Here is a 13,812-nt window from a genome sequence, read left to right on the forward strand (position 1 = left end):
ACAACTAGAATGTAACTCATCTTCCCACTTAAGGGCCCTTCCACTTTGATTCAGAATTCATTCCATAGGCATCAGTCAGTCCAAAAACTCCATGGTGTAGAGCACTATTATGGCTTACAAGTCTATAGTTCAGCTACAGGTAGCTCTGCTGGTCTTAGCTGGGCTTGTTTATGTGTTTGGGAGGTCAGCTGGTTGAAAAGCTGATCTAGGATGACTCCAGCTGGAACAACAAAGCTTTCCACATTCTCTCTCACCCTCTAGCAAACTAGTCTGGTTTGTTTACTTGTTAGTGTTAAGATCGCAAGAGAGAGAATGGAAACACACAATGTCTCTTAAGGCTCAGGCTGCAAACTGACATTCTGTTACTTCCACTGCATTCTGTTGGCCCCTGCAAGTCGTAAGGTCAGACCCAATTAAGGGAGGGGAAAATACTGTAATTTTTGGTGGGAAAGGGTATGAAGTCACGTTGCAAATGATGTGGGCACGCGGAGAAGAGGGGAATTGGAGCTGTTTTTACAGTCAGTCTTATCTCTGTGATTGAGAAGAATGAAATTCAAAGAAGGCAAACAATTTGGGGATTCCCACAGGAGGTGTGACAGAATGAGGATTAGTTAAACAGAAGAAATAGAAATCTAAAAAATCCAGTGAGTTAAGAAAATGTCAACACACTGTTTTTTTCCCACCCCACTCCCATCTTTGGCACACAGTTGCTTTTCCTTGTTCTTGGTCTAGCACCTTCTGAAGACAGCCTCCCTGAAAGAATGAGATATGGACGGCTCCTTCTCTTTTCTTGGGAAAAGAATACCATGTGTGAAATCACTACTTCTGCATAGCCAGGGCGTATTGTGAAGCTATTATTGCAAATTTATTATTTTCTTTTCCTCACTGAAGTCCTTCCAGGTTGACCTGACACAGCAGCAGGCAGCTTTATGAAAGGCAAGAGTTTGGTTCCTTATTTTTCAAATAAAATCATTCAGTCATAGAGGATGAGGTTAGGAAGAACTTATCCCAAAACACCTAGGTCATTTCTCTCATTTTACCAATGAAGAATTGACCTTGTTAGATGGTGGTGATAGCCAGGTGGTGGGAGTACCAAGAAGATACCAGTTTCCTGTGATCCAGGTGGAAGCTTAGAAAACAAGTAGTCCTCATTTTCATGCTTTGAATAGTAAATTCCTACTTGTCATCTTCTTGGTATCATTACCCAGCCGGCCACATGAATCAGTTCGAAGAGAGATTATTTCATGGATTTGACAGGTGGGAAAAATTTAGCTCTATAAGATGAGTTTGTTCACTACCCACAGCTGTTACTGATGGAACCAGTACTTTAACCCTGGTTCCTGACGCTCTGGGTCCAGTTTTGTCATCATACATGGATTCTTCTAGGAGAATCTTAGTATTTACGGGACAGCCAACTAGGTACCATTTTAACAAATTTCCTCATCATGCTATGTGTGATGGGTAGAGATAAACACGGAGGGAACGGAGATGAATGAGACACATGCTGGTAGGAAACACAGGCCCCCAAAAAAGTAATAGCAGCATAATTGTGCAGCACGTTTACTAAACACTTCTGCAGGTGTTACCTAATTTTACTTCCTCAACAGCCCCTTATAGGCAAAGGACAAAATGGAGGCATGCATACATTAATGAGTTTTCAAGGATATTTAATTACAAGGGAAAATACAAAGTAACATGCAGCACACAGAATTAACTACAGAGAATTATACCAGTTACAGTGTCCAGGGGAATCCCCACAAGGACAGTGAGGAAATATGTCAGAATGTTAACAAGGGCTCTTGTCTGGAATTACAACCATCTTTTACATTTTTTATTGTCTTCTTTATGCTTTTCTTTTTCACGCATTTTTTTAAAAAAATGTCTGCCAGTGAATACGTATTACTTAGGGAGAAAGTAAGTTATCACAGCACACACACGAAAGAGATGGTGGTAGTGAAACTGTGGGAGGTTGTTGCAAGGGAGGGAATAATAGAAGCCTAGGGCAGATGTCAGAGCACAAGTGAGATGAGGTGGCGTCTGCACAGGTTGGCTGTGGCAGTGATGAGAGAGAAGTTACATACAAGGGATACTGATCCAATAAACAAACCCACTGATGATAATGGGAGGAAGTTACAAATAGGGAAAGAGAGAAGATAAAATGAACTCTGTGGTGTTGAATTGGAATCAGAGGTTATCAATATGACCTCAGATTTCTGATAGGTAGGTAGGTAGAGAAATAAATATAGACATAAACATGGATGCATATATATAATTTAAATATATTCTCACATTATATACATACAGATCCCCCAGCTCTAGCCACTGATTCACTGAGAGCAACACTACCCTGATATCAACAAGCATGTCAAATGCCCAGATCTTGGTTTCTAGATATTATTACCCACTGAAAGGAATTTAGACTTCTAGAAAGACAGGTGATTCTAGGGTTGGGGAAGGGAAAGTGTAAGATGAGCCTGAAACACACTGTTGTGCCCAAAAGTTAAGGAAATACCAGCTTGAATGGGCATCTAATGGCCAAATCTGGAACATCTTGAGCATCAAAACAAATAATAATAACAATTTATAACCCTTTGAATAAAAATAGGAATCTCTGAACTCATACTGATCTAAATAAATGAGTGGGAAAACGGGGATGAGAGAAAGCATTTCCTTTAGTAGAATTCTAGCTAAAAGATATGGAAGGAATGATGGAATTTTAAAGCTTTGGCAACCATCAGAGTAATAAATAATTTAGCCAAGAAATAGCAATGGAAACTGGTGGATGAAAAGTCAATGGGGAATGGTTTATTAACATAGTCCTAAAGTATTTACTAGTTACAAAGAGAAGAAGAATCATTTTACAGGGGAGAATTTGGTAGACACCACCTTAATCAAGTGATCAAAGTTAACATCACCAAAAATGGGACAAATCAAAATTGTGTACCACCCAATAGGATGAAATGAGAGCACAGCCTCACTTTGGTGCTATTTCTCTCAGAAATGCATGACCTCCCAACCTGAATCTAATCATGAGGAAACATGAGAGGCATTTATCAAGTAATTTGTCATCTTCAAAAAAGCCAGTCATATAGACCTGGTGTGGATACACACACACACACACACACACACAATGGAATAGTATTCAGCCATAAAAAAAAGAATGGAATCTTGCCATTTGCAACAGCATAGATGGAGCTAGAGAGTATTATGCTAAATGAAATAAGTTAGTCAGAGAAAGACAAATACCATATGATTTCACTCATATGTGGAATTTAAGAAACAAAACAAATGAGCAAAGGGAAAAAAGAGAAGCAAACCAAGGAACAGACTCTTAACTAAAGAGAACAAACTCATGGCTACCAGAGGGGAGGGGGGTGGGAGGATGAGTGAAATAGTTGATGGGGATTAAGGAGTACACTTGTGTGATGAGCACCGAGTAATGTGTAGAATTGTTGAATCACTATATTGTACATCTGAAACTAATATAAAACTGTATGGAATTAAAATGAAAAGCTCAGGAAAAAAAAAAAAAAAGCCAGTCATGGAAGCTGAGGAGTCACTTGCATGACAGCCAAATGCAACAGTTGATACTCAACTGGTCCTTTTCCAATAAAGGGCATTACTGGGACAACTGGTAAAACCTAATTGAGGATCTCGGGGGTGAAGTGATGGTAATGCATCAATGTTTTCCTGAATTGGTGGTTATATTGTAGTTATGTTGGAGAATGTCCTTGCTTTTAGGAAATACATACTAAAGATTTCATAGGTAATGTAGACAATGTACTTCCAAATAAATAACTCAGAAGAAACAAGTTCTATGTATTATTCTTACAAGTCTTTTGTACTTTGAAAGTATTTCAGAATATAATGCATGATATGGAAAGTATCACAGTGAAGAACTGTGATATACAGAAAGCTATTTTAGTAATGCTGCCACTGAAAACATTTTATTTAAAGGTAGTCTTTTAAATTTTATTCTTCCATTTTTTGAGAATTAACTAGATGAAGTTAATGCTAAGCTATTCTATAGCTAGAATGTTTATTATTATTCAGGTAATGTGTTAAAATACTTTGTTTTGCTATTTAAGTTATTAAATTCTTTTGTCTATTTGGATTCAGTGTGTAGCCCACACAATATATAAAATAAGGTTCCCATTTTATTTTTAGGGTTTTTTTTTTAAGGAGTAGGGGACAGAGGGAGAGAGAGAGAATCTTAAGCAGACTCCACACCCAGCACAGAGCCCAACACCAGGCTCGATCTCATGACCCTGCGATCATGACCTGAGCCAAAATCAGGAGTCAGACACTTAACTGACTGAGCCACCCAGGAGCCCCTAAAATAAGGTTCCCATTTTAAACACACGCTCACACACACGCTTCCCATGATGCCCAAATCACATGGCTAGAAAGTGAGAGGATTCGAAATGGATCTCCCTTCTGCCTCCAGTTCCTCCCTCACATAACAGGGAGCGGGATTTGGCTAGGATGGTGCCAACTGTGGGCGAACAGATGCAGCAAGGGCCCCACTGCGGGAAGGACTGCTGTGTGTAAGACTATTCAAGCAGAGAGCCTGAGATAATTCCAATGCAGAGGGCCATCCATGGCCATCAGATCCACAGTCATTAGGGGGGAAAACATGACATAAGGGAAAGCTATCTTGCATTTTAGAAACCCTGCTCTGACATTTATTGGCTTATATTTTTCTACAGTTTTAAGGAATGAAAAAAAATCAACAGAGTTTTTTGTTTTGCTGTCTAATGTTGTTGTTTGCTGATTGATTTTGAAAAGCCTTTCAGCTATACATCCACTTTTGAGGTCAACCCAGGCCTCCCTCCTCTTTTGTCCTACACCCTGTACCTTCGCCCTGGGGGTCAGCTGTCTGACCCCTGAAAGCATTGGAGTTTTTGAGTCCAGACTTACACTTTGGCCTGGGTAATTGTGAGATTAAATGAGCCTCTGTATGTAAAGCTATGGGGCCTACCAGCCCCTTCTTCTGCTTAGGTTTTGCAAGAAGTTAAAGATGTCGGTCCCGGCTGGGCACCCACACCAGTTGGGAAGATGACTTGTCTTATGCTTTTGTCTTTCAGGAAAGCGGGTATGCCTTGGAGAACAGTTGGCCAAGTCTGAGCTGTTTATTTTCTTCACTTCCCTTGTGCAAAAATTTACCTTCAAGCCCCCCAACAATGAAAAGCTGAGCCTGAAGTTCAGAACGGGCCTCACCATCTCCCCAGTCAACCACCAACTCTGTGCAGTCCCTCGGTCGTGAAGTTGTTGAGAGGGAGAGGAGAAAGGAAAGCAAGAAGTGCCGTGTCCTCTGAAGGCACTGGCGCCTGCTCAGAAAGGAGGGGATGGAATGGAAAGTGACTCTGAGGGACGATCGTAGGAACTGAACTCAGAGGAAGCATGATCCAAATCCCAACCTTGCTAGCAGATCTTTTATGTTGTGAATGATTTACCTTTTCATCCAAGAGATGAAAAGCAGATAATGATTCCTCCTCTAAAGGAATAGCTGCTGTGAGAATCAGAGGGAATAATGGACTCTGAGTGGTTTGGGAAACCATACAGCTTATCATAAAAATTTTAGCTGAAATCGGCGTCTTTCCTGCTTGCTTCTTTAGAGGTGGTTTTGCTTCTAGCCTGTGGAGGTGGCTCAGGTCACAGTGGTGCCAAATGATTGATAAGAGTTAGAATTTGGATGCTGGGGCAGCCAGAGGCTGACCACAAATGCTCTCACACTTGGTGGCACTATGCAGGCTTTATTTTGCTCCCACCTTAGAATGGCCCTCTGGGAAGTCAGCCAGGCAGCTATCACTCCCTGTTTATATTCAGGTTTCTATGAGAAGGCAGTTTCTGTGGTTTACCTAACCTAAGGAAACACTACCTTGGCTTTGGAATCAGGACCAAGCAGAGTGTGACTACTACCAACTAAACCCGGGGAACAGGTTTGGGGAACAATGTGGAATTATGTTCTGTCCTTAAGGGTACCTCTTTGTCTTAATTCCTCTATCAGGCATCTCTTCTCAAGCTGTTCACATTGGATTTAACTATGGGGTGGAGGTGAACTTTTCTTGCAAATAGATGGTCAGATTTTGAATGGTTAAGTGTTACCAGCCTAAATTCAACTGGGCCCTGGTGCAATATTTTATAGTAGGGAGCCAGAAATGCCAGAATCCTGCCCAATCCTTCTGCATGTACTTGCTGAGGGGAGACAATGGCCAGAAAATTGAAGGCCAGGTAACACTGATGGTCCACAGAGTTTTGACGCCAACCCCAATGCAAACAAACACAAAAACACCTGCTAAACTGGACTAAACCATATGGAAGATCTTTTTTCCTAAGGTAGAGACCTTGTGTGCTTCTGCCTGCTCTTCTGGAACTGTGCTACCACCATTTAAACAGGCCCATGTAACCCCAATGGATGATGAGAAATACATGGCCCAGTCATTGCTGTTGCAACCCTAGCTGACATCTGGCTGACCACCAGAGCTGTTCTAAGACCATCTGAGATGAGCTGGACCCAAGCATATCCAGCAGCTGAATGCAAACGCATGAGTGATCCCAGCTGAGATGAGAATTGCCCACCTGAACCCAGCCTAAACTGCCAACCTTAGATTTATGAGTTAAATGGTTATTGTTTTAAGCCACTATGTTTTCAGATGCATTGTTACACAGCAATTGCTAACTAATACATTCCTTGAGGGCAGGAATGGTATCTTATTCAAGAACAGTGCCTGGAACATGATAGGGCTCAAAAAAAAATAGCAAATTAATAAATAAAATAAGGTAGAACAATTATGGGCTGGTGCTAGATTGGACCTATTACTCCAAATCAGATCTCTGCCACTACCCCTCTGTCCTTGTCACCTCATTCCAATGACCTATTTCTCAGTTCTCATGCCAACTTCTGCATAATCCTTCAGGAACACAGTGGAGGAGTGCAAGCTTGTTCTTACCTCACTGTTCCATTTCCCAGGTGGCTGTTCCATTTCCCAGGTGGCTTTCTGGAATAGGGCCACCTATTCCTTTTCCTCATGCTTACTTCTCAAGAATAGGCTGATGTCCCTGGATGGGTATTTTGTACTATCTGTGTTTTTGTGCATTCACCATGAGCTATGTGTTCTGCTCTGAAAAGCTAAGAACTTTTCCCTCTGCTTTTGAAGCAGATAAGAAATTAAGCAAGAATAAAGGGTCAAATGCAAAGGGCCACTTTCAGGGGCTGGCATGGAGTCATTGATGATGCCGTTGCAACAATCAGGGTCAGAACAGAGGCCTCTCTCAGTCCAAATAGTTCAAAGGTCCAAAAATATCACGGCTCTGATGTACATAAAACAACATTAAAAGATTCAAGGGGGTGGAGGAGTGTAGCACAGAGAGTCAGATGAACTGGGAGGCAGGCCTGAATTCAGTTCCAGGTTTTACCATTTATTAACTTCCACCTGTGAATTGAACAGGCTACTTTACTTTCCTGAACTCATATCCTAATCTGTAAAATAGAATTAAATGATACCTACTCTGGTAAATTAGGAAACTGATCAAAAGAGCCACTATCCCTCTCTGGGTCGCCTTTCTTTGTGGTACTCCTCCCGGTGGGACAATTATGTATAATTGCCCTGATACATCCAAGAGTGGCCATGTCAGTTGCTCGATAAAATGAGCAAAAGTTCCACAGATTCAACATGTTTCTTTTTTCTCTGCCATGAGACCAGCAATGTCCCAGATAAAGGTCTGTCAGCCTACAACCAGTTGACAAAGACATAAAGCCGAGTCACAGCTGATTCAAGATGGACATGCAATAAGACAAACCTATTTTTTTGTGAGCCACTAAGACTTTGGGATTGTTGATTATGCAGCATAAGTTATCCTCAACTGTCTGATACATCAGCATTTTAATTGAGAGGACCATACATATTTATGTTTGTAGTTACTGTGAACACCAAATATGCATGTGTGTGTCTCTATATATACTATTATATATATAATATATATACGATATATAAAATGTTACTTTAATACATATTAAACATACAAATTTATATAATATACCATATATATTATATAATTATTATATGTTATATTAAACAAAGTCACAGTGTGTTTGGCATATAATAGATTAAATTGTAGTTGTAATGTTACAGTTATTTTAGACAAAAACTTTAGTTATTTCTACACCTTTTTTCTATACAATTTGATCTTTTCCTCGCTAGGTTCACAGAACAATATATTCTCCCTATTGACTACAGGATCATCATAAATCCTTTGATGGGCTGCCGCACTCTGAAATCCCAGTGTGCCATCATGGGTAGTCTAGGAGAATGGCACCCTCTGCATTTGGACTGTGCACGGCCGTATGTGTGGGCCTGCTCCTTGGCTGGGTGTATGATAATTTTCGTGATCTGAAACTTGCTCACTTCATCAATTACATCTTTTAGTATTTCTGCCAAACAAGTGAACTCCTCTATCAATTCCCTAGACAGACTAGGTCCTCTGACATCTTCATGTTTTTAGATAAGCAATTTTTTTCCTGTAAGAAGTATCTCATGACACATGGCAGACCCAGCCTAGACGTCAACTCTTCAATGACATTTTCTTGACTCTCAGCCAGTTGGTTGCTCCCTCCTTCATTCTCTGAGGATTTTATTCAAAAGTTTTCATTTTCTTTATCCATGTAATCTCCCAGTTACACTGAGCTTTTTGGAGGCATTTTGCCTTGCTCACACAGGCTCAGTTCCTAACAGTTTTGGTGCATAGTAGATGCTCAGTATATGTTTGTTGGACCTATAGGATGGGGGAGAGCAGCTGAGTGACTAAGGCAGAGCAGGGGCAGTAAAAGTGCAGGGTGTCAGACATTTCCTGCTGCTATGTAGCAAGTTTCTGAGCTCTGTGTGCCTTAACTTCACATTCAAAGACTGTACGCTAAGGTCCCTTCTAGTTCCAGAAATCTGACCTGTGGAGGGATCTTCTGAAATGGCAAAGCAAGGACCTTCAAAAAGCCACTCCTCCATAAAAGCGCTAGAAAACTAACAAAAGTTGTCAAAATTCACATTTCCAGAACTCTGAAAAGTAACCAAAGTCTTGCAACAATCTGAGCATTTAAGGTGGAAAAAAAAAATCAAAATAAAAGAGCTGGATCTCAGTAAGAACAGCAAGCCCTGTGGCATTTTAACTTACCCTATTCCCATTCTCTTCTCCCCAGGTCTGCAGTCTCCTTAAAAATCAGCAACCTCACAGCCATGGGGCTGAGAAAACCAAGCACCAAGTAACCGCTGGCGGGAGTAGGACGGGTTCGGAGCACCAGACAGCTGTCACTATTTGACCTGTCTGGCAGTTCCCTGAAAAGCCCCATTCTCAGGGCTTGTCTTTATTTGACCTGACTCAAAGTTGAGTCTGTGTGAACCACACTGTAAGGCATTTGTTGAAAAACATCGGTAACAATTGTGCAACACACTGCAGTAACCAGGGTGGTGATACCAGTTGGTGCTCACAAGAGGATTAAAAGGGAAAACTGGGGAAGGACATGTCCATGGGAGCTTCAAACAGCTCTAATATATTTCTGGGAATCTAAAAGGCCAGGCACGTGTAAGGATTGTGTGCCTGGCCAGGAAGGACCTGAGAAGGCCCTAATCTCTCATTCTGGCTGAACTTGAGGCTCTGCAGAAGCAGGAAATTAAAGCTAAGACAGAGTTGTAAGCTACCTGCTAGTGTGTCCAAGATGTAACCCAACTCATATGCAGAGCCCTGAGACATTTACTGGTTCAAGGCACTTAAGGAAACCTCTGTCCAAACATGACTGAATGCAGTACTAACAGAGCAGAGCATCCAGTGGCTGCACATGATGGAGAATAGAAATTTTACAGAATTCGTCCCAGAAAGTCACCAAACAAGAAGCAACAAAAACGACAACAGTAACAGTAACAGACCTGGGTGGTTCCTGATTTCCAGAGTTTCCACATCATATCATTTAAAATGTCAAATTTTTAACAAACCAATTATGAACCAGGTAAAGAAATAGCAAACTATGGCCGACACACAGGATACAAAGAAAACAACAGAAATTCCCTGAGGACACCCAGACATTGGATTTATGATACAAAAAACAGGATAAGCTATTTTTTAACAACTTTAAAATATTAATAAATTCTAATTAATATTTATTTCAATTTAAGAGGCTTTAATGAGACATTTTTGTATCTATTTATAGTGTATCACTTGTTTTTATATGTAAGTATGCATTGTGAAAAAAATCACTACAATCAAGCCACATAATTTATCCATCATCTCTATAGTTAACTTTGTGTGGGGGGGAGGGTGGGCAGGGGGTTAAGATTAGCCTCTTAGAAATTTCAAGTATGAAATGCAATATTGTTAACTGTCATCACCATGATGTACATTAGATCTCCAGAACTTATTCATCCCACATAACTGAACCTTTGTACCTTTAACAAATACCACCCCATTTCCCCCACCCTCCAGCCCCTGGGCAACCAGTTTTACTCTCTGTTTTTATGAGTTAGGCATTTTAGATTTCACATTTAAGTGATATCATGCAGTATTTGTCTTTCACTGTCTGTCTTATTTCACTTAGTATGATGTCCTCCAGGTTCACCCTTGTTGCAAACGGCAGTGTTTCCTTCTTTTTTAAAGGCTGAAAAATACTCCTGATTTCTTCTGGTTGCAATAGGAAAGGACTGTCTTCCATTTCTATTAGCCTTTTACTTTCTAGCCTGCTTTATTCTTTCTTATGGATAGCACATAGTCCTAGGTTTTTTAATCCATTCAGCTGCTCTATATCTTTTGATTGAAAAGCTAAATCAATTTTCATTTAAAATAACTATTGATACAGAAGAATTTATTATTACCCTTTTGTTAAATGATTTGTTTTGTAGTTCTTTTCTTCTTCTCTCCTGCTGTCTTCCTTTGTGTATTTTTTTTTTCTATTGATAGGCTTTGGTTTTGTCCTCATTTTCTTTTATGTAACTTCTGTAAGTATTTTTCTATGAAGCTTACATAAACTATCATAACAATTTCAAGTGGGCAACCTCACTTATTAACAAATCTCTACACTTTAACCTCTTTTCCCCCAACATTATATGTTAATGATGTCACAATTTACATCTATTTATATTGTGTATCCATTAATATCATTTATAGTTGCTATTAATACTTTGTCATTTACCCACCACTGTAAAGTGATATAGTATTATATTTACCTTGGCCGATGACTTCCATACTTCCTATGCTCTTCTGTTGCTGTTTAGCATTCTTTCATTTCAACTTGAAGAACTCCCTTTAGTATTTCTTTTCAGGCAGGTCTAGTGGTGATGAATTCCTTCAGCTTTTGTTTATCTAACAATCTTTACCACCCCCTTATTTTTGAAGGACAGGTTTGTCAGGATAAGTATTCATGGTTGGCAGGATTTTTTTTTTTCTTTCAGCTTTCTGAATATATCATCCCATTCCTTTCTGGACTGTAAGATTTCTGCTGAAAAATCTGCGCATAGTCTTAAGGGAGTTCCCGTGTGTGTAACATGTCATTTTTCTCTTGCTGTTTCAAAATTCTGTCATTCGCTTTTGACAATTTGATTATAATGTGTCTTGGTGTGAGTCTCTTTCATCTTATTTGGTATCCTTTGGGCCTCATGGATCTGGATTTCTATTTTTTCTTCCAGGTTTGGAAAGTTTTCAGATATTATTTCTTCTAATAAGCTTTCCGCCCATTTCTCTTTCTTCCTTCTGGGACTCCCATAATGAGTATCCTCTAAGTCTCATATGCTCTTTTTCATTCTTTTTTCTTTTCGCCCATTTTACCAAATGATTTCCAATGACCTTTTAGTTTGTTGATCCTTTCTTCTGCTTAATCTAGTCTGTCACTAAAGCTTATTTTTGAATTTTTCATTTCAGTTATTGTGTTCTTCAACTCTGTGATTTCTGTTTGGTACTTTTTAATATTTTCTCTTTGTTGACATTCTCACTTAGCTCATCCATTGTTCTCCTGACTTCAGTGAACATCTTTATGATCATTATTTTTAATTCTCTGTTAGGTAAATCAGAAATCTCCATTTCATTAGGGTCAGTTTCTGGAGATTTACCTTGTTCTTTTATCTAGAACAGATTTTCCTCTTTCTTTTTTTTTCAATCTTTTTTTTTTTTGTATTTTATTTTATTTTATTTTTTTAATTTTATTATGTTATGTTAGTCACCATACAATACATCATTGGTTTTTGATGTGGTGATACACGATCCATTATTTTCATATAACACCCAGTAATCCATGCAGTACATGCCCTCCTTAATACCCATCACTGGGCTAACCAATCCCCCCTCTGCCCTCCCCTCTAAAACGCTGTTTGTTTCTCAGAGTCCACAGTCTCTCATGGTTCATCTCTCCCTCCAATTTCCCCGCCCCCCGCATTTTTCCCTTCCTTCTCCTAATGTCCTCCATGCTATTCCTTATGTTCCACAAATAAGTGAAACCATATGATAATTGACTTTCTCTGCTTGACTCATTTCACTTAGCATAATCTCCTCCAGTCCCATCCATGTTGATGTAAAAGTTGGGTATTCATCCTTTCTGATGGCTGAGTAATATTCCATTGTATATATGGACCACATCTTCTTTATCCATTCATCTGTTCCACAGTTTGGCTATTGCGGACATTGCTGCTATGAACATTGGGGTGCATATGGCCCTTCTTTTCACTACATCTGTGTCTTTGGTGTAAATACCCAGTAGTGCAATTGCTAGGTCATAGGGTAGCTCTATTTTTAAATTTTTGAGGAACCTCCATACTGTTTTCCAAAGTGGCTGTACCAACTTGCCTTCCCACCAACAGTGTAAGAAGGTTCTCCTTTCTCCACAACTTCTCCAACATTTGTTGTTTCTTTCCCTGTCCATTTTTTGCCAATATAACTGGTGTAAGGTGGTATCTCTGTGTGGTTTTGATTTGGATTTCCCTGATGGCTAATGATGATGAACATTTTTTCATGTGTCTGTTAGCCATTTGTATGTCTTCTTCAGAGAAGTGTCTTTTCATATCTTCTGCCCACTTTTTGACTTGATTATTTGTTTTTTGGGTGTTGAGTTTGAGAAGTTCTTTATAGATCTTGGATACCAGCCCTTTATCTGTAGTGTCATTTGCAAATATCTTCTCCCATTCTGTGGGTTGCCTCTTTGTTTTGTTGACTGTTTCCTTTGCTGTGCAGAAGCTTTCTATCTTGATGAAATCCCAACAGTTCATTTTTGCTTTTGTTTCACTAGCTTTTGGAGATGTATCTTGAAAGAAGTTGCTGTGGCCGATGTCAAAGAGGTCACTGCCTATGTTCTCCTCTAGGATTTTGATGGATTCCTGTCTCACATTGAGGTCTTTCATCCACTTCGAGTTTATCTTTGTGAATGGTGTTAGAGAATGGTCGAGTTTCATTCTTCTTCATGTGGCTGTCCAATTTTCTCAGCACCATTTATTGAAGAGACTGTCTTTTTTCCATTGCAAGTTTTTTCCTGCTTTGTCAAAGATTATCTGACCATAGAGTTGAGGGTCCATATCTGGGTTCTCCATTCTGTTCCATTGATCTATATGTCTGTTTTTGTGCCAGTACCATGCTGTCTTGGTGATGACAGCTTTGTAATATAGCTTGAAATCAGGCAACGTGATGCCCCCAGCTTTGTTTTTCTTTTTCAACATTTCCTTGGAGATTCAGGGTCTTTTCTGATTCTATACAAATTTTAGGATTGTTTGTTCCAGCACTTTGAAAAATGTCATTGGAATTTTGATAGGGATGGCATTGAAGGTATAGATTGCTCTGGGTAGCATAGAC

The 13,812-nt window shown here is 39.6% G+C and overlaps 1 protein-coding gene across 1 annotated transcript in view; it reads left to right on the forward strand.

The window, feature by feature from the left end:
• The window catches only part of LOC118020215 (cytochrome P450 2J2), a 34,455-nt gene extending 28,865 nt beyond the window's left edge, over positions 1-5,590 (forward strand). The window contains exon 9 of the mRNA XM_035020154.1: positions 5,088-5,590. Within this exon, the coding sequence (XP_034876045.1) occupies positions 5,088-5,266 (179 nt within the window). The 3' untranslated portion in view covers positions 5,267-5,590. The remainder of the gene's footprint in view (positions 1-5,087) is intronic.
• The last annotated feature ends 8,222 nt before the right edge of the window (positions 5,591-13,812 follow it).

Source organism: Mirounga leonina, unplaced genomic scaffold, assembly GCF_011800145.1.
Source record: "Mirounga leonina isolate KUSES-001 unplaced genomic scaffold, KU_Mleo_1.0 Mir_173, whole genome shotgun sequence".
In the NCBI taxonomy this organism is placed as follows: Eukaryota; Metazoa; Chordata; class Mammalia; order Carnivora; family Phocidae; genus Mirounga; species Mirounga leonina.